The sequence below is a fragment of the Pongo abelii genome, chromosome X (assembly GCF_028885655.2).
Source record: "Pongo abelii isolate AG06213 chromosome X, NHGRI_mPonAbe1-v2.0_pri, whole genome shotgun sequence".
Taxonomy (NCBI): domain Eukaryota; kingdom Metazoa; phylum Chordata; class Mammalia; order Primates; family Hominidae; genus Pongo; species Pongo abelii.
The window spans coordinates 49,393,394-49,412,473 of NC_072008.2; the positions used below are offsets into that span (position 1 = coordinate 49,393,394).

The 19,080-nt window shown below is 52.1% G+C and overlaps 2 protein-coding genes across 6 annotated transcripts; both read right to left on the bottom strand.

Annotated features, from left to right (window-relative positions):
• Positions 1-37: 37 nt before the first annotated feature.
• Positions 38-9,015, bottom strand: SLC35A2 (solute carrier family 35 member A2). Of its 5 annotated transcripts, none has more exons than XM_002831612.6 (5): positions 8,416-9,015; positions 6,687-6,869; positions 3,255-3,406; positions 1,605-2,341; positions 38-320 (listed from the first exon to the last, which is right to left on the bottom strand). In XM_002831612.6, the coding sequence occupies exons 1-5, from the start codon at positions 8,504-8,506 to the stop codon at positions 293-295; spliced, it is 1,191 nt and encodes a 396-aa protein (XP_002831658.2). In that variant the 5' UTR covers positions 8,507-9,015; the 3' UTR covers positions 38-292. The 5 variants fall into 5 exon arrangements, with proteins under 5 accessions (XP_002831658.2, XP_009233103.1, XP_009233105.1 ...); XM_009234830.4 differs by lacking the exon at positions 38-320 and adding an exon at positions 7,106-7,189 and having other exon boundaries at positions 468-2,341; XM_009234828.4 differs by lacking the exon at positions 6,687-6,869.
• A 1,033-nt stretch (positions 9,016-10,048) lies between these two features.
• On the bottom strand, positions 10,049-15,983 carry PIM2 (Pim-2 proto-oncogene, serine/threonine kinase). Its single transcript, XM_002831615.5, has 6 exons — positions 15,649-15,983; positions 15,411-15,520; positions 14,678-14,728; positions 11,895-12,267; positions 11,271-11,447; positions 10,049-11,166 (listed from the first exon to the last, which is right to left on the bottom strand). Exons 1-6 carry the CDS (start codon positions 15,707-15,709, stop codon positions 11,003-11,005), a joined length of 936 nt encoding a protein of 311 aa, XP_002831661.1. The 5' UTR covers positions 15,710-15,983; the 3' UTR covers positions 10,049-11,002.
• Positions 15,984-19,080: the final 3,097 nt, after the last annotated feature.

Consider the following 19,080-nt stretch of genomic DNA (forward strand, 5'->3'; position numbering starts at 1 on the left):
ACCTGAGTGCTTCCTTTGAGGCTGCCCAACCCAAGTCAGCAAGATGCACAACACATTTTATTTGCAAAAACTCAGCTAAGAGATAGTGTGGAGCTGGCAGAGGCTGGAGGGCTGAGCTGAGGTGGGTCATGAGAGAGCTTAGTCATGTCGGCCCTGTGTGGGGTGGGGGTAGTGGGGACAGGGAGTCCAGTGTCTACCTCACCCTACCCCTAATACTGATCAGAGTTTGGTCCCAGCTGGGCCAAGGCAAGAAGAGAGAACGAGGCCAGGCCAATGTCTTCAATCCCAGCGGCTAGGAACCCTTCACCTTGGTGAGCAACCTGTGGTAGGAATGGGGAGGAAAGAAAAACACAAAGCTGGGCTAGGCCGGCAGGCGGGTTTCCTGAGCAAGTGAGGGCGGCAGTGGTGAAGCTGGTAGTCCTGGGGTTAGTAATGGTGCCCACCTGGTCAGAAAGCTACACGTGGACTAAATAAATACAACATCTTTATTTGGCATTGGATATCCTGACATTTGTTCATTACAGTTCCTTAAAAAACAAACCAAAAAATCAGAACAAATTAATCAAAAATAAAGATCCAATGGCTCTATTTACATATAGCAAAGACAGCCCAGGCATCTTCCATGCACACACACACCCCGCCCCAATACAGTTAAGGGGTTAATAAGCTTTGGGGAGCGCAGGAGGCAGGTTCCACAGTTCATCAATCCCAAGACACCCCCATGAGGTAGGGGTGCCTCACACAGCCAGACGGATATCAAGAGTATGATTGGCAGCTTTATTTTTCCTCTCCTAGACGTCTCCAAAAATAACCCTACATCTGGCAACTGACAGTGTCTTAAATACAATGAGATTCAGCCACTTCAAGGACCTCCATTTTTCCCACACCCTGGATCATTAATGATATGATTACACCACAAATCCCAAGTCCACTAAAAAAAACAAATGGCCCCTACCACACTTTCTGCCAGAAGGGCTGATGCAAAAATCTTAGCTTTTGTCCCTTTCTCCCTGGGGACTCACAAGAAGCCCATCTTCAAGGTGTCAAGGAAGCTGGCCCACGGCCACACAAAAGACGGAACTGGTAACATGATCCAGAGCGGTGGTAAGGGAGGAGAGAAGGCCTCAAACTATAGGCAACTGAACCCCACAGGTAGGCATCGGTCATTCCTGAAGAGCTGCGGGAGTTTTGTCCAGTGTGTCCTTATGGAGGTGGAGGGACTGCTGGGAGGGACTCTCCCAGACGAGACACCTCCAGAAGAGGGCACAGGGTCGGGGAGGGGGCAGACAAAAAAAAGGCCTTGAATGACAATACCCCCAACCCTGCCTCCAAAGAGGTTAGAGGGAGCAGAGGCGGCAGCTCTAAAACCCCCTCCAGGGGAAGGGGGTCAGCCTACCAGGAAGGGTTCACGTGACACCCAGCTCTAGTCCCACACCCCTCCAGAAGTCTCAGTGACCTGGGAGAAAAGACCATCTCCCAAACCCAGAGGAGCCAGGCCCCGGAGGGCGGCGACTTGGGTCCTGCAGATGCCCAACACCCTCCACCCCAGTCCCCCTCCCTTGTGTCCCCCCATTGCTACCAGCCCTCACTTCACCAGCACTGACTTTGGCAGAAAGGGCTCCGTGATGAGGTCTCCACGGTGGGAAGACAGCTGCGGTGGCGGTGGCTGCCCGGGAGGCTGCTGGTGAACGCAGGGCCCGGAGGCGGAGGCAGAGGCAGAGGCTATGGCTTTGGCTGCACCTCGGGGAAGGCTGTAGAGGTAGACAGCACCAATGACGAGTCCAGCGCCAAGGGCAAATAATGGGTCCACGTGGAAGCCAAAGAGGCGAATGGAGGCAACAGTGGACAGCACAATGGACAGGGAGGTGGCAAAGCCCTTGAGGATATTGTCAGCGTACTTGACAACCACAGCCACCAGTAGCCCGCCGAAGGCCTGGTTGAGCACCACGCCCCAGACAGCAGGTGTGTACCCAAAAAAGAAACCACGGGTGGCCACGGCGGTACCCTCAGCCCACCAGAGCCCCACCAGGCCCAGTGCTGTGCCAAAGAGGCCCAGTTGTAGGTTGCGCAGCCACACGGAGCCTGAGCTGCCTTTGAGGATCTTCTCAAAGTAGACACCTGCGAAGCCGGAGGAGAGACAGGAAGCCACGACGGCTGCCAGGCCTGCCCCAGGGTTCTGATCCAGTGGCCGTGGGCCTCCCCCACCAGCTTGCTGTGCCTGGACAATGGCGACGCCAGTGAAGAGGAGCAGCAGGGAGGCCCACTGCAGCCGGGAAAGGCTGCGATTCAGCATGAGCACGGAGAACAGCGCTGTGGTCAGGATCTTCAGCTGGTATGTCACCTGCGAGTGGCACGTGGAAGGCACTGAGGGCTGACCCTGGCCCCCAACAGGTGCACCTGGGGGGCAGCACCCACTGTGGGCCCCCAGGCACAACGGAGGGACAGGGTGGGGGTTATGACAACAAAAACAGCAAAAGGAGCCAGCCACTGGCCACTGGCTGAGCTGCAGCAAAACAGTTCTGAGGTCTCTCCCAGCAAGTGCACAAAAGGATGGCTGTGCCAAGAAGTCCACATCCCAATCCCATTTCCTGGCTGTGTGACTGGGGACAAAGCACTTGCCCTGTCTGAGCCCTGGCATCATCATCTATAAAAGATGGCTGAGGTATGGAAATATCTTTGTGATGAGGGACTTGATACAAATGAATCAATAGCCACAACAATGTCAGCAAATACTTACATAGTGCTTACAATGTATTAGTGTGGTTCTAGGCACTGCACGTGAATTCATTCATTTAATTCTCACAACACCATTCTGAAGTGAGCACCACTCTAAGCCCCAATTTAAAGGTGAGAAAACTAAGGCACAGAGAGGTTAGGTGACATGCCCCAAAATCACACAGTTGGAAGGTAGCAGAGCTGAGATTTGAACCCAGACAGACAGCCTGGCCCCAGGATCCAGGCTCTTTAACCATTTCACAAAGCTGCCCACAAATAGCCTAAAGCTTATCTGTCGCCAATCAAGGGCTCTTCACAGGTATTATTTCTTTTAAGTATCCTAGCATCTCAGTGAACAGGCATTACTATTTCCACCCCCAATTTTCACAGACGAGAAAAGGGAGGTTGAAGGAGTTCCAAGGACATTCTGAAGGTGACATAGACCCTGTCCTCTGCAACAACCCCCCAACACGCTATTCCCATACTCCAGTCCCCAACCCAGTTAGTTCCTCTGGGGCCATGCTGGGCTTGGGGCTCACCTGGAAAGTGGCAGCTGGTAGGTTAGAGATGGCAACATACTGGAGGTTATTCTGCAAGGTGTAGATGAGAGAGGGCACTGCGAGCTTGAGTGTGTCCACATACTGCACCAGGACGGCCTCATGGAGGAAGAGAACCAGGTGCTTCACGTTACCTAGGTGGGAGGAGGAGAGCCCTTCTTAGCACTGACAGCCATACATGGGGAACCCCTGAAGGCTGGGAACAGGCCTTGCTCCTGTGACTCCCCCATCCACCCTGCTGTCCAATCCCGGGGGGCTGGAATGAAGTATGTGATCTCGGTTTTCCCTAGAGTACAACCATGTTTCCAGCAAGCTTTTCTAAGACTCAGTTTAATGGCAGCAAAAGAATCAGCCATCCGTGTCTGCTAATCACAGAGCATGTCACTCATGTTAGAGCCTACCTCCCCGGCAGAGAGCCCCATTCAGGGAAAGCACTCAATACTCAATACATTTGTGTACAGTGAAATAACCATCATCAGGCCAGGTGCCATGGCTCACGCCTGTAATCCCAGCACTTTGGGAGGCCAAGGTGGCTCACGAGGTCAGGAGTTCAAGACCAGCTGGGCCAACAACACTGAAACCCCATCTCTACTAAAAATACAAAAATTAGCCAGGTGTGGTGGCACGCGACTGTAATCCCAGCTACTTGGGAGGCTGAGGCAGGAGAATTGCTTGAACCTGGGAGGCGGAGGTTGCAGTAAGCTGAGACCATGCCATTGCACTCCAGCCTGGGCAACAGAGTGAGACTCCATCTCAAAAAAAAAAAAAAAAAAAAAGAAAAAAAAAGAAATAACCATCATTAACTTGGAGCTTATGAAATAGAAGCCCTAGGAGCTGGGGTGGAGGGCTGTCTCCCACACAGAAGAGTTTAGTCTAGACTTTTTTTTTTTTTTTTTTAGCACAGCGGCACCATCTCGGCTCACTGCAACCTCCACCTCCCAGGTTCAAGCGATTCTCCTGCCTCAGCCTCCCAAGTAGCTGGGACTACAGGCGCGTGCCACCACTCCCAGCTAATTTTTTGTATCTTTAGTAGAGACGGGGCTTCACCGTGTTAGCCACAATGGTCTTGATCTCCTGACCTCGTGATCCGCCTACCTCGGCCTCCCAAAGTTCTGGGATTACAGATGTGAGCCACCACACCAGGCATAGTCTAGACTTTTAGACTTATCCTAGCTCCTCACTGACCCATGTGCCGTCTGAGGGCAGGGACCATCTCCCCCTTGTTGCATCTTTCTGTCAGCCCTAGACACAGAGTTGCCTCTGCCACATGGATGAATGCAGGCTTGACCATTAAGCAGAAGTCCGCTTGGGATCTGCTCCAGTGAAAACATGATAATCGGGCTGGGCACAGTGGCTCATGCCTGTAATCCCAACACTTTGGGAGGTTAAGGCAGGTGGATCACCTGAGGTCAGGAGTTCGAGACCAGGCTGGCCAACGTGGTGAAACCCCGTCTCTACTAAAAATACAAAAATTAGCCGGGTGTGGTGGCAGGCGCCTATAATCCCAGCTACTCAGGAGGCTGAGGCAGGAGAATCTTTTGAACCCAGGAGGCGGAGGTTGTAGTGAGCCAAGATCGTGCCATTGCACTCCAGCTTAGGCAACAAGGGCAAAACTCCGTTTCAAAACAAACAAACAAAAAACATGAGAATCATTTCCTATGTAACAAGGCCTTTGCAAAGCTCGCCCCACTTTTTGGCAGTTCATCTTTTTTTTTGGCGGGGCGGGGTGGGTGGGTGAGGAGTCTTGCTCTGTCACCCAGGCTGGAGTGCAGTGGCGTGATCTTGGCTCACTGCAACCTCTGCCTCCCAGGTTCAAGCAATTCTCCTGCCTCAGCCTCCCAAGTAGCTGGGATTACAGGCACCCGCCACCGCGCCTGGATAATTTTTGTATTTTTAGTAGAGACGGGGTTTCACTTCTTGGCCAGGCTGGTCTCTAACTCCTGACCTCGTGATCCACCTGCCTCTCGGCCTCCCAAAGTGCTGGAATTACAGACGTGAGCAACCACGCCCAGCCAGCAGTTCATCTTTTAAGTCACAGCTGGGTGTCACTCCACAGGCAAAACTTCTTCAAACACTGAACAAGGTTGTCCCAGGAACTCCTACTGATGTTCATTCACCAAACCCTGTCCACTCCTGGTCTCCAAACTCGAATTCAGGGGAAAAAAATTCCGGGCGGGGGAGGGAGGGGTGCTGAAATTGTGGCTAAGAGATGAAGGCCTGTGATTAAGTCTGTGGCTATCTGTTATTTCCATCTTCCATCAGCAATGAGGACAAGCTGCTCCTCTGCATTGCTAACCCATCTACCCCCACGGCCTGAGGCAGTGTTCACACCTACACTGTTCACAGAGTTAACAAAGGTAAGAGCAGGTCTCTTGTTAACCTGGAGTTAACAGGTGGGTGAGAATGTTCTCTTCAATGTAAACAAAGGGCAAAGGTGCATAATTCATCTCCATCCCTTTAACTTATGCAAGACCTTTTTAGAGAAACAATTGGGCAACACTTCAAAGTAGAAGGCCTTCAGGGAGATGTTGAAATTAGTAGATAAACCCAACTCCTAATTTACAAGAGATGTAGAAGACAGAATACTTGTTAAATTTTTGAGAATATTTGCCTCAGGGAGGCAGTCAGCAAAATCCAGACTACCCAAAGTCTACAAGACAAATGACCTGTTTTCTCCAACAAATTAATTGCAAAGACCAAAAAACCCCTACAGATTAACAGATTTAGAAGATACCAAACAAGGCCAGCGTGGCGGCTCACGCCTGTAATCCCAGCACTTTGGGAGGCCAAGGTGGGCGGATCACGAGGTCAGGAGATCAAGACCATCCTGGCTAACATGGTGAAACCCCATCTCTACTAAAAATACAAAAAAAATTAGCCGGGCGTGGTGGCATGTGCCTGTAATCCCAGCTACATTTATTCAAGATAATTCGGGGGAATTTACTTCCATACAATATTACTTTGTGTGGGATTTACTTAAAAATAATAAGGGGATAAGGACGTAGGTAGACATATAGATTGGCAGTGAGTGAACAATCACTGATGTTGTTTAAAGCGGCCATGAGTTGCTAATTGCTGACTCTGGGGGATGGGTACATGGATATTTTACTATTTGATTATTCTCTCTGATTTTGCATGTATTCGGAATTCTCCATAATATGAAGCTAAATCACATGTGAGAGACCCCTGCTACTTTATAAGCATAGACAATCTCACTCCTACAGCCCACACAGGCCGGCTCCCCGGCTGTTAGGGCTAGAAAAGTGTAAGATGCCGCTACGCATAGCTGGAGTGGCGCCCCAGGTAGGTTGAGATTTGGAGACACTCCTGAAGCAAACCGTCTGTGTGAACACACACACATACATGTGGAGTCTCACCCACCGACCCCAGTGCAGCCCCGTCCCTGGCTCGTACCCCTCTTCTGTGCGAAGAGCAGCAGCAGGCAGGTGAGACCTTTGAGCACTTCCGCCATGACCACAGCAGTGGTGGCAAAGAAGCGGTCCCCTGGCAACGTGCGGGCGTAGCGGATGCTGAGGATGAGGGAGGCATTCTGGACCACCAGCACAGCTAGGGATATGTACTTCAGGCGCCTGTGAGCTGTGGGGAACGGAAGGGGCAAGGGGGAAGGACGGGGTCAGAAGCCGCTGGGGCATAGCCACACCACCACCCACCCCCTTTCTTTCTCACCCAGGAGCCTCCTAGCCACGGCTACTTGCTCCCTCAGCCTGCCTGCCCTCACCCAATAAGGGGCTGACTCCTACTGGCTTACTGCCTCAGCCACGAGCAGGAAGAGCCAGAAGGGAGAAATGGGCCCCACCCTGTCCAGTCCATACCTGGAATCCTTACCGAGGTGTCAGGTAATGGCTGAGGCAAACCCTGGCCACGTGCCTCGGCTTCCTCCCAAGTGAGAAACAACTCTTCCCCAGACAGAATACTGACAACTACATTCTCCACGTTTATTGAATGTTTACTGTATGCCTATCACTGGGTTAAGGGATTTCTATGGATTACCTCAATAGACTCATATCACTGTCATCTCCAAAAGAACTGCGAGGATTCCCATTTATGGATGAGCAAACTGAGAATTTATATGAAATGATGCTCCTGTTTAATGAGGGACTGTCTCATGTAAAGAATAATACATCAATGCAGGGAATGAGGCCACTGTATGAGGTATGTTCACCCCCTAAGAACGGTCTTTCTCCCATCTAAGAAATGATTCGATTCCGTCACACTGAGAATGGCCTACATCCCATATGGAATGATCCTCCTCATACCCAGAATGGTCTCTCCAACCCCTCACGCCTGTGACAACTGGTTCTTCTCGAACCAGAATAGTCTACTAAATACAAGAAATGATTCCCACATGCTCCCAGGGACTGAATCCTGTATCAGGAATGGTTATCCCACCAAGAAAGGTCTGGCTCCCTCAACCAGATGAGGAAATATTTCCCTGCATTCCACATGGTCTGCCCTCCCACCACTGCACACCGACCCTCTAGCTAATGAATTTTTCCTTGCTCTACCCACACTCACAATGAGCTCTCTCTGTTATAAGGAAGGACCCGGCACTCTCAGAACGTTCTTTCTCCACCATATAACGATGAGCCCTCCCACCCGAATGTACAATGAACTCTACCTCCATTAGGAAGGGAGCCCCCAGAACGGTCTCCTCCGAACATAATGAAGGACACCCCCATCCTCAAAATGGACCCTCTCTAGTCACATAAAGGACTCGCCCCACCCTAACTCACAATAGTCTCTCTCCCTTTATAAGGAAGGAACCACCATCCTCAGAATAGTCTTCAGTGAGGAACTCCCACACCCGCAGAATGGTCTCTTCCACACGGAAGGACTCCACATATTCAGAATGGTTTCGGTGGCCTTAGCTTTCCCAAAAAGAATTACCCACCACACTTACAATGGTCTCTACTCTCCATATGCGGAAGGATCCCACAGTCACTCTCTGAATGTTCTCTTCACCGCCCCCAACACACTGACAATGTGCACACACAGACACACACACACACACACACGTCGGTCCACACGGGATGCTCCCTCTCACTTTAGTGAGGAACATTCCCGACTCCCAGCGATCCCGACTCCGCCTCCCATGCGACTGCTCGGGCACAGACTGTCTCACCCGCACTGGCGGTCCCCGGCTCCAATGCACCCGCGGAAACCGCCCCTGGCCCGGGCGCCGCGGTGGAACCACCAGCCCCAACCGCTGCCATGTTGGCATCTGCCCGGCCCGTCCCCTCGGCAACAGAAAACCACTTCCGTGTTCGTCACTTCCGCTGCCGGGCCACTTGGGTGAAGGTGGGGCGAGAGCCGGGATCGTCAGGGTGGTGGCTTTTCTCCTCCGCTCCTAAAAGCTCAATGTATGAATAGCTCCGGGATTTCCAAATTCCGTTAGATCGGGAGGCCGGGGACACGGCCCGATCGGCCTACCCACCGTCCCTACAGAGCTTCATCGGCCCATTCCTGTCACTAGACCCGCCTTGTCCTGCCGTTTGTCCGCTTCACCGATCGCGCTTCCAGATCACCCCCCGATCCAGTCTCCTAGCCTCGTTGGTTCAGCCACCCCTTTCATCTCGGCTCTTTATTGGCAGCTTCTCCATAAGGCACCGCCCTTTCCGTATCAGAAAACTACCAGGTGCTTCATGGTTGGACTGAAGTTCCGCTTTCCCGTCTTCCAGCGAGGCCCCGCCCCCTGGAGAGCACACGGGTATCTGGGGACGAATAAACTGACCTGGCGGGGTCGGTTGAGGGCGTACTGGCATCAGGTGCGAGTCAGGAATGTGAGCTAGCAGATAAAAGCAGAGCAGCTGAGGATAAACAAGTGAAAATGCAAAGGAAAGTTGACGCACAGAAGGGAAGACAAGTGAGTCACCACTGAGGATGGCAAAGGGGACAGGCGAAAGGCTCACAGGTTAGCCAGCATTTGGAAGCAGGGCAAGAGTCCGGGCCAGAGACGGTGGCTCACGCCTGTAATCCCAGCACTTTGGAAGGCTGAGCCGGGCGGATCACCTGAACTCAGGAGTTCCAGCCTAGGCAAAATGACAAAACCCCGTCTCAAATTGAAAAAAAAAAAAAAAAATTACCCAGGCTTAGTGGTATGCACCTGTACCCAGCTACTCTGGAGGCTGAGGCAGGAGAACCGCTGGAACCCGGAAGGCGGAGGTTGCACTGAACCGAGACAAATAAGCAGGGCAAGAGAGGGGACAGCTGAGGTCGGAACAAGTGAAACCAACATGGAATAGGGCAGACCAAGTAAGTCAAGTGTTGAAGGAGAAATTAGAGGGATGGGTATGTAAGGGTAAAGATAGGGGAGAGGCTAAAGTTAAGAACAAAGCAGATGACTACACCCTGGACAGATTCCAGTCAGCCCCCAACCCCAGCCCCGCCCTGGCCAGTACCCTGATAGGGCTTTTCTTCTCCAACAGGGAAGGGGCTTCTTCATTCCCCTGGGGTGCCAGGGAAGGTAGTTTTTCTGCTTCTGAGATGGCCATCTTGATTGGGGATGTGCCCTAAACACCTTCAATATGCACAGTATCTCCAACAGAGAACCCTTCTGCACATACTGGGCACTGCATAAGATCAGGGGCAGGGGGAATCAAGATTTTTTTTTTTTGTGGTGGAGCTTCAAGAATCCTTAAAGCTCTTTAGGATGCAACGTAAGACTGTGGCTTCCTGAGGACAAAGCAGAGGGACTGACTGTCTCAGTGTACAGTAGATGCTCCATAAAAGCCTCACACCTACAAATGGCCAGCCACTTCTGATTCTATTACATTTATTAAATAGTGGGTTTCCACACATGGCTTTTTAAATAATCCAGGCAGGAGGAGAAGAGAGGAGGGCACACTTGGAACTCCCCTCCCCACAATACGTGATTATTTACATTTTAGCAATTGGACAATCCCGGCTCAGGAGGAGGTTGCAAGAATCTGCAAAAGTTGGAGGGGGCGCCCCAGGAGAACAAACAGCAAGCCTTATTTCCCCTAGCCCATCCCCCAAAAAACCATCCATCCCATCCTAGTGTCTGGTGGTGTCCGGTGGTGTCCATCTTCCATTCCTTCCCAAATTATGGAAGTAAGGTTCTTCTCACCAGAATAAGAGCACTTGGGATAACAGAGTAGGGTCCCCTCACCCAAAAAAAAAAAAAAAAAAAAAAAAAAAAAAAGCCTTGGGGTAACAACAGGGCATTACCTCCCCCAGAATAAAGAATCCTGGGCTGAGGCAGGTAAGCAGCTTGACCCAATATGGGACCCTAGGCTAGGGGAAAGGGTCCCTTTACTAAAATAAAAGCTACTGGGGTATTATTGGAAGGAAAGCACCCTTGCCCAAGTAAGAGCATATGAACTAAGTTTGTGTGGTGGTAGTAGGAGTTGCCAATGTAGGGGTGACACATCATCAGAATAAGAGTCCCGGGGCTCAGAATGGGAACAACTTCACCAAAATAAACTTCCTTAGCAAAATGAGAAGCAAGAAGCTCCCCCTCCAGAATCAGGGACCACAGGTTCTGGGAGGAAGGCTCCTTTGTAGGATTGGGAAGGGAACTGGGCAGACTTGGTTTATGTCTTCTAACCCCTGATCCTCAATCCCTTACCTTAGTAATACTGGACTTTAATGACCGGTAATGACCTGTAAAACCAAGTCAACAAATGTCCATCTATCCCTGTTACATGGCCATGGGATGGCTCTTCCGACCATTGGGGGCCAGGCCAGGCTTAGGGTAGCAAGGACCAGGCCAAAGGGGCGGGGCCTCCTTTGGAGGGGTTGAGGGGTGCATCCTCGGCTGGTGTTTGCATCCAGGGGTCCAGCAGGATCTCTTCCAGTGAGGGTCGGGAAGAAGGTTTGGGGGCCAGGCACCGGCGGATTAGGGCACAGCAGTCTGTGGGCCAAGAAGCAGAGAGGGAAGATTAGCAGTCAGTAGGGGGTACTGGTCCCTGAGAGGGATGGAGTCCTTTTTCTGGGCTGGGGTCAGTGAGGCCTCACCTGGGGAGACATGGGCAGGGAAGTGGAGCTCAGCTTCCAGAATCTCCTGGTCCCTCTCGAACGGAATGTCCCCACACACCATGTCATAGAGGAGGATGCCCAGTGACCAGACAGTGGCAGGGAGTGCATGGTACTGGTGTCGAGAGATCCACTCCGGGGGGCTGTACACCCTTGTCCCTGCACACAAGCCAGGGGTTAGACCACTCAATCTCATGATGCGCTTCTCCAACCCCAAACTCCCCAGGAAGGATGGCCTCACCACAATTAAGGACACTCAAGATAAAAGCAGAGTCCCATCACTAGATAAAGAGCAGCTAAAATAACAGAGTCCCCTCAACAGAATAAAAGCACTGAGAAGTAACAGGATCCCCTTACCAGAGAAAGAATACTCAGGATGGTAACAGGATCCCCTCACCAGAATAGGAGCCCAGAATAAGGTTAGCACACCGTTAAAAGATGGACTTTATCAGAGGGCAAGGCTGAGAATCCCCAGTATTAGCAATCGATAATCTTATATAATGCAGTATGGGTCAAGGATTACAGGACACCCCACCACTGGAGGCCAAAGGTCACAAGGCCATCAAGTAAAAACAATACCTCTAGGGAGATTTAGAGAAGCCTTACCATCAAAGTCAGTGTAAGGTTCATCATGAAGCAGGGCACCAGAACCAAAATCAATGAGTTTGGCACAGCCACGGCGTAGGTCTATCAGGATGTTCTCATCCTTGATGTCACGATGGACAACTCCACGGGAATGGCAGTGCTGGATGGCTGCCACTACTTGGCCAAAGAAGCAGCGGCTTGGGCCTTCACCCAGCGGGCCCTTCTCTGTGATATAGTCAAAGAGATCCTGGGCGGGCAAAGGCCGCTCGAGGACCAGCATGAAGCCCTCCTGTGTCTCAAACCAGTCAAGCAGGCGGATCACGCCAGGGTGCCCACCGCCTGCACCCACTTTCCATAGCAGTGCCACTTCGAGTGGGCATGTGACTGAGTCCGACTGGGGGCACAGGTGGGGTAGGAAGCAGGGAGAGAAAAAAGACAGATGTCAAGGCAACAGCTCTGAGGCTTTTTACATAAGCTCAACTCAGGGCCCCTTTTCCTGACAGTGTGTCGTTGAGCAACTCACTTCCCTTCCTGGGCCTCACTTTCCCTAAAGACACAAACTCACACAGCGATTGAGAGGGTGAAACCAGCAAAGAGCCTGCACAAATCTCACATGTAGTAGATCAATAAACATTTGAATAAACGAAAGAAGTTCGGCCGGGCACAGTGGCTCATCCCTGTTATCCCAGCACTTTAGGAGGCTGATGTGGGTGGATTGCTTGAGCCCAAGAGTTCAAGATCAGCCTGGGCAAAATGGCAAGACCCCGTCTCTACAAAAACACAAAAATTAGCCAGGCTTGGTGGCATGCACCTGTAGTCCCAGCTACTTGGGAGGCTGAGGTGGGAGGGTCGCTTGAGCCAAGAAGGCAGAGGTTGCAGTGGAGATCACACCACTGCACTCCAGCTGTCTCAAAACAAACAAGCAAAAATAGAAAGAAAAATCTGGTTATTAACTGAAGGCTTTCAGCAGAAGCAGCACCACCATTATGTGGTGTTTTGTTTTGTTCCCTGACATATCCCAGATTAGAATAGTACCTTACACAGTAGGTGATCAATAATGTTAAACAGATGACAGCACTTAATAGCATGGGCTCTGACAAGCAGTTAGCACTCGATAAACACTGTTATTGTGTAATGGTTTGTTTTGTTCACAGACGTATATGAAGCACTAAAACAGTGGCTGCTAACAGAGTAGGGCTGAATAAATATTTGTTAAACAGGTGAAAACAATTAGTAAAAACGGACCTAGCACAAAATGAGCTCTCAATACTTATGTAATACTTTGCTGAGTGTGTAGAATTATGTCTGTCATATAGTAGATGGTCAATATACCTAATTTGTTAAACAGCTGAGTGATTTATTGCAAAGGACCTAGCACAAAAGGACTTAGTATTATCATGTGTTTTGTCGGCATCACCAAGCACCTAGAACCAGCCAATAAAAAGCCTAAATGTGGCCCTGCGCAGTGGCTCATGCCCGTAATCCCAGCACTTTGGGAAGCCGAGACGGGCAGATCACCTGAGGTCGGGAGTTCGAGACCAGCCTGACCAACATGGAGAAACCCCGTCTCTACTAAAAATACAAAATTAGAGGCCGGGCGCGGTGGCTCACGCCTGTAATCCCAGCACTTTGGGAGGCCCAAGGCGGGCAGATCACTAGGTCAGGAGTTCGAGACCAGCCTGGCCAACATGGTGAAACACAGTCTCTACTAAAAATATAAAAATTAGCCAGGTGTGGCAGTGGGTGCCTGTAATTCCAGCTACTCAGGAGCCTGAGGCAGGAGAATCGCTTGAACCCAGGAGGTGGAGGCTGCAGTGAGCTGAGATCACCCCACTGCACTCCAGCCCAGGCAGCAGAGCAAAACTCCATCTCAAGGAAAAAAAAAGTCATAAACGCAGGCGGGCGTGGTGGCTCATGCCTGTAATCCCAGCACTTTGGGTTGCCGAGGCAGACGGATCACCTGAGGTCGGCAGTTCAAAACCTGCCTGGCCAACATGGTGAAACCCCGTCTCCACTAAAAATACAAAAATTAGCTGGGCATGGTGGGGCATGCCTGTAGTCCCAGCTATTTGGGAGGCTGAGGCAGGAGAATCGCTTGAACCGAGGAGACAGAGGTTGCAGTGAGCCGAGATCGCGTCACCTCACTCCAGCCTGGGCAACAGAGGGAGACTGTGTCTCCAAAAAAAAAAAAGTATAAACGCTACTAGCCACAAAATCCGCCCCCCACTGCCTCCCCAAGCCCTGCGCAGGTACACTTCGAGCAGCAACCTTCTGGGCTGAGGTAGAGCCCTCTCCTGGCCAGGCTGCTGACTTGCACAGCAGCAGACGTTTTCTCACCGAGATGCAAAAATTCCGACATTGCGCAGGCGCACCCTCTCCCTTTGAGTCCCACGGACTGCGCAGGCGCAGTTTCCCCTAGAGCCCGCCAGGGGGCGCTCCCAACTCTACAACTTGCCCAGACCCGCCCTGATGTCCGTTAGCGTTATAACGGCAAGACAGAAGCAGCCACCGTCACCATGGCAACCAGTGACCTCTGCCCCTTGTTCACCACCAGCATGCCCTGCGGGCAGTCCCCCAGCAGTGTTTGGAGGGAGGATGGGAAAGGTTTGTTGGAGGGGAGAATCCAGGGCTCTAGGGGAATTGGGGTGAATCAGAACTGTATGTCACCCCAAGGGAGTATAAATGGGCTGGCAGTATTCTCACTGTTACAGGGCCCAGGGAGTCATACATCCCCTGGAAAAGCAAGGAGGTGAATTCATCAGTGATGGAGTAGGTAGGTCAGGAAGGGCTCCGAAGGTACTCACCAAGGGGGACCAGCCCAGCACACGATTACGGGGAATCACTTTGATGGCCACCTAGAGAGGAGGGCCGTGATAAGGAGGCCAGCAGGTGATCCCCAGGCCCCTCCCAGTCTAGACCTTCTGCCTACCTCCAGTATTCCTCCATCTACCAGCACTCTAGTCTTTCTGGTCCCCAACCACAGCACCCCACAGAACGCATACCAGGGCGTCTCCCCTGCCCTCCAGGTCCTCGGAACCAAGTTTATCTCTCCCATCTTCCTTAGCCCTGGGCTCTCCGTTCTCAGGCATCAGGACTCATCACTCCAAGTCCTGAGTTCTAGATTTCCTGATACCCCAGGCCCACAATCTTCCTATTGAGCTCTACGACACCCCAACTCTGTACCAGGGTCCTGGTCCGCATGACTCCACACTGGACACCTACCTCCAAAAGTCGCACAAATCTCACATCTAGGTCCCCGCTTTCCCACACATACACAGCCTGGACCCCGGGGTTGAGGACCTCTGGAATCTGAAGCCCCCTGCCCCCCCCATAACCTCCTAGACCGACACACACACGCGCACGCACACACACCTGGCCCTCTACACACACTGCAGGCTCACTCCTCGGACACACACACACACACCTGGTCCTCTACACACTCTGCAGGCTCACTCCTCGGTCAACCAGCATTCCAGGGCCAGGACCCCCGCCCCCGCCACACGCACCTGACCCTCCCAAGACCATTGTGACGGATACCTGGAGTCGATCTGTGAGGCGGTGTCCTGCGAAGACGGTGCCAAAGCCCCCCTTACCCAGGAGGGGGCCGAGTCGATACTCGGCCTCGAACGCTTCCCGATCCTTGCCTCCTACGCAGGCGGAGGCGAGGAAGTCAGGGTGGCGGCGTGCTGAGCCCAGCCACGACTCCCTCCCCCCGCGCTGCAACCCATCATTCCAGCCCACCCCGTCTGGTTGCAGTAGGGGAGGATGTACTCACCTGGCGGCGGCGTGGGGGTCACGGCGGGCACAGGAGGCCCCTGTAGAGGCTTGGTCAACATGGAGGTGGCGCTGCGCAGGTTGAGCCCACTGAACCCGCTAAGCCCGCAGGGCGTGGACGCCCGGGGCAGCGCAGCTGGGGAGCCAGGGCTGGGGGGCGCCAGGGTGGAAGGCAGAGAAACTGGTGGCCCGGAAGCGCCCGCAGAAGGCGCAGCGTTAAGATTAGCCGCGCGCGCCAGCCCCAATGCTACTGAGCCTGGGCACGCGCCTCCCGGGAGAGTCACCCTGGGCGACAGCCCCGCCCACCTGGCTTTGATCAATCCGGACGCGGCACCTGCTGTACCACAGCCAATCGGAGCCAGTTCTTATTTGCATACCACCCTCATCGTTTCAAGGGCCCCCTTATGCAAATACACGCTCGGTTCTTCCGAGGAGGCGGGGCCTGCATGTAAATGAGGGGGCTTGAGGTGGGGCTCACACCAAGAGGAAACCGGTTCTGGGAATCCCTTTGCAGCACCGCGCTTGTTTTGGTTGTTGCGCGGGGTTGTTGTTGGTAGTGGTGGCGGTGTGTGTGTGTGTGTATTTACACTTAAAAAATAACTGCGCAGTATCCTTTCCTGGGAAGTTGGTTTGCCGCAGCTGCCTGGATATTAGCAGAGATAGCGCCAGGCCGGGCTTCTAAGAATTCGTGCCTGTAGCTATCCGAGACCCCGTCTCGAAAGGTGCTTGTCGGACTCCTTCACCGGAGTCCTCCAGGCGACTGGCGGCCTTCACTGGAAAGCTGAGGCCAGGGCCCTGGAAATATGTGGTAGCCAGGGAGGGGGAACCCCTACCATCAACGCCACGGGTGTGCATTGGTCAAAGGCAGCATTGCCTGGTGTTTATTGGAGCTTTTAACCTTGAGCCCTGGGCCCAGTCAGCAGGTCGAGAATCTAGAACAGCAGGGGGTGGTTCTTGGGGGATGGGGGTGAGCCCAGAGTGGTGGTGGCATGAGGCTGCACTTGGAGTTGAGAGAGGCAAGGACTGAGAGACTTGATAGAGGCGGCTAGAGAAGTGGCAACTCTGACACAAATTTGTGAAAAACAGCCAGAAAAGGCGCCACACCCCAGGAAGAAAAATGTACTCCAAAGACACATGAATGCCAACATATACACAAACACATACTGTCAGACACATTCACAGAAACGACCTAGATACACACGCAGCCAGAGACTGACATACACTTTCAGGCAGGCAGGCACACTGTCAGAAAAATAGTTATGTCCTAGAATGACACCCAGAGATACACTGTTACAGAAAGGCACTCACGCAGACCTACATTTGCCATGTGATGACACAGAAATGTCCCGTCAAACACACTGGCAGAACTTGTCACAAACACACTGTCACCATCAGACATGCACTGTCACAGCAAGACTTGTACTGTCCCAGAAATGAGAGCCGCAGAGTCTGTCACAGGAAGATGCACAGATGCTCCAGGGACACACATGCACTGCTCTGAAGGCAGACATGTACTGATGTGATAGAGTCACATTTTGTGGCAGTGTCACAAAAACAGACATGGATAGACCTGTTCAGACACAGACACACATACACCATGACACATGCAGTTTATCAATGGAACAAACTGTCCAGAAATAGCTACCCAGAATCTGTTGCAGGAACACAAACGGACATCCACCCCATCAGACAGAAACCACAGATGCACTGTCACAGACAGACCCACGCAGGCATGCACGCATCTTGGATTTAGACACAAACTGTCAGAGATAAGAGTCCCACACTCAGTCACCATCTGACACACCTGGAAACAAGCCCTTCATCACACACACAACTGGGGACACTGTGAGCTACACATGAAGACTTGGACTCACCACAGTCACACACACACAGACAACACCAAAAAAGCACACATGTACTCTCCTTTGTTTACCCAACATTATTAGGGGGTGGTTTGCTATAAGCCTGCCAGGCCTTGGTGGGGATGTTGGTATCAGAGATGTACAGGTTAAGTCAGGCATCAAACCTGTGCCATGAAGTTTATCTGTAGTACAGTTACTGGGGAGACTTTTAGATAGAAGTGAGAATGTGAATGGGCTTCTCAGCAGGTGACCCTCTGTCTTGAAAGACAAAGAAGGTTGGTGGCTCAGGACAGGGGAGGGCAAATTGCAGGCAAAGGCCAAGAACACTGGACAGAGCAGCAAGAGATTGGCAGGGGCCAAATGGTGCAGAAACTTCTACAAAGACTACTACTAACATTTGTGCTCTCTCAATGTGCCAGGCACTGTGCCCAGTAGTACGTTACTTTGATCATACATATTCCCTCTAGATGATCACAGCAGAAGCATGAGGGAGTAGATATCACTTTTTTTTTTTTTTTTTAAGACGGAGTCTCGCTCTGTCGCCCAGGCTGGAGTGTGGTGGCGCAATCTCAGCTCACCGCAACCTCCACCTCCTGGGTTCAAGCGATTCTCATGCCTCAGCCTCCCAAGTAGCTGGGATTTCAGGCACGTACAACCATGCACGGCTAATTTTTGTATTTTTAGTAGAGATGGGGTTTCTCCATGTTGGCCAGGCTGGTCTCGAACTTCTGATCTCAGGTGATTCACCCACCTCAGCCTCCCAAAGTGCTGCGTTTATAGGTGTGAGTCACTGCACCCAGCCTAATCACCTCTTGTACAGATGAGACACTTGAAACAGAGAAGCAATTGACCAGGGCCAGGAAGGTTTCAAAGCAACTCTACAACAAATAGATGCTTGGCCATTGGGTTCCAGACACACTACGCAGACAGCCACTCAGCTAGCCATGCCCTCAACTGCAGAACCAGACACACATCCTGTCAGGGGGTCTCCATTATCATGGCATTGTGAAAATGCTACTTGAGAAAACCTGGGGGCCAGCCAGCCTTCTTTACCTTGGATTTACCCCTAGGGAGGGCAGGGAAAGAGGTGTCAGCCTGGGGGACAAGAACAGAAAAGGGTTTAGCCATCCTTCATCTTCTAAAACCTAGTGGGTGAGGCCCCTCTGGTTACTTCCACTAAACTCATGTTGCTACAAAGTATCAGTTGCACTTTTCCAAGGCTTTTCTTCATCAGATCATGATAAGGAAATAGCAGCATTCATGGTGAGAGGCAGGCGGAGAAGCTGGAATTGAGGCAAGAAGTTCAAGCTCACAGTCCTCTGCTACCATCACCCCCCCCAGGAAACAGGGTAGGCAGGGGTGGGGTCAGCAGGCAAAGACGCAGCTTTTCCAGTGGTAATAGGTCCAGAAGGAGGTTTAATAAGCAGCAAATCAAATACAAACTCCAGGCCCCCAGACAGACCCTGCCGGAGAGCATTCACACCTCTGAGGTCAAGCCAAGGTCCGTGCCATTGCATCCTCTGCCCAGAGGCCCACCCAACCCCTGCCCCACACAGAACAGAGCCGCTCAG

Excerpts from the sequence above, each read along its gene's own strand:
- PIM2 (XM_002831615.5), bottom strand. The coding sequence starts at position 15,709 with ATGTTGACCAAGCCTCTACAGGGGCCTCCTGTGCCCGCCGTGACCCCC. Across the intron at positions 12,268-14,677 it reads TGCTGGGCTGGTCCCCCTTG|TCGGACTCAGTCACATGCCC; the intron begins GTGAGTACCTTC and ends CTGTGCCCCCAG. Across the intron at positions 11,167-11,270 it reads CCCTGCCCATGTCTCCCCAG|ACTGCTGTGCCCTAATCCGC; the intron begins GTGAGGCCTCAC and ends CTTGGCCCACAG.
- SLC35A2 (XM_009234830.4), bottom strand. The coding sequence starts at position 8,506 with ATGGCAGCGGTTGGGGCTGGTGGTTCCACCGCGGCGCCCGGGCCAGGG. Across the intron at positions 3,407-6,686 it reads GCTCTTCGCACAGAAGAGGG|GTAACGTGAAGCACCTGGTT; the intron begins GTACGAGCCAGG and ends CCTCCCACCTAG. Across the intron at positions 2,342-3,254 it reads TACCAGCTGCCACTTTCCAG|GTGACATACCAGCTGAAGAT; the intron begins GTGAGCCCCAAG and ends TGCCACTCGCAG.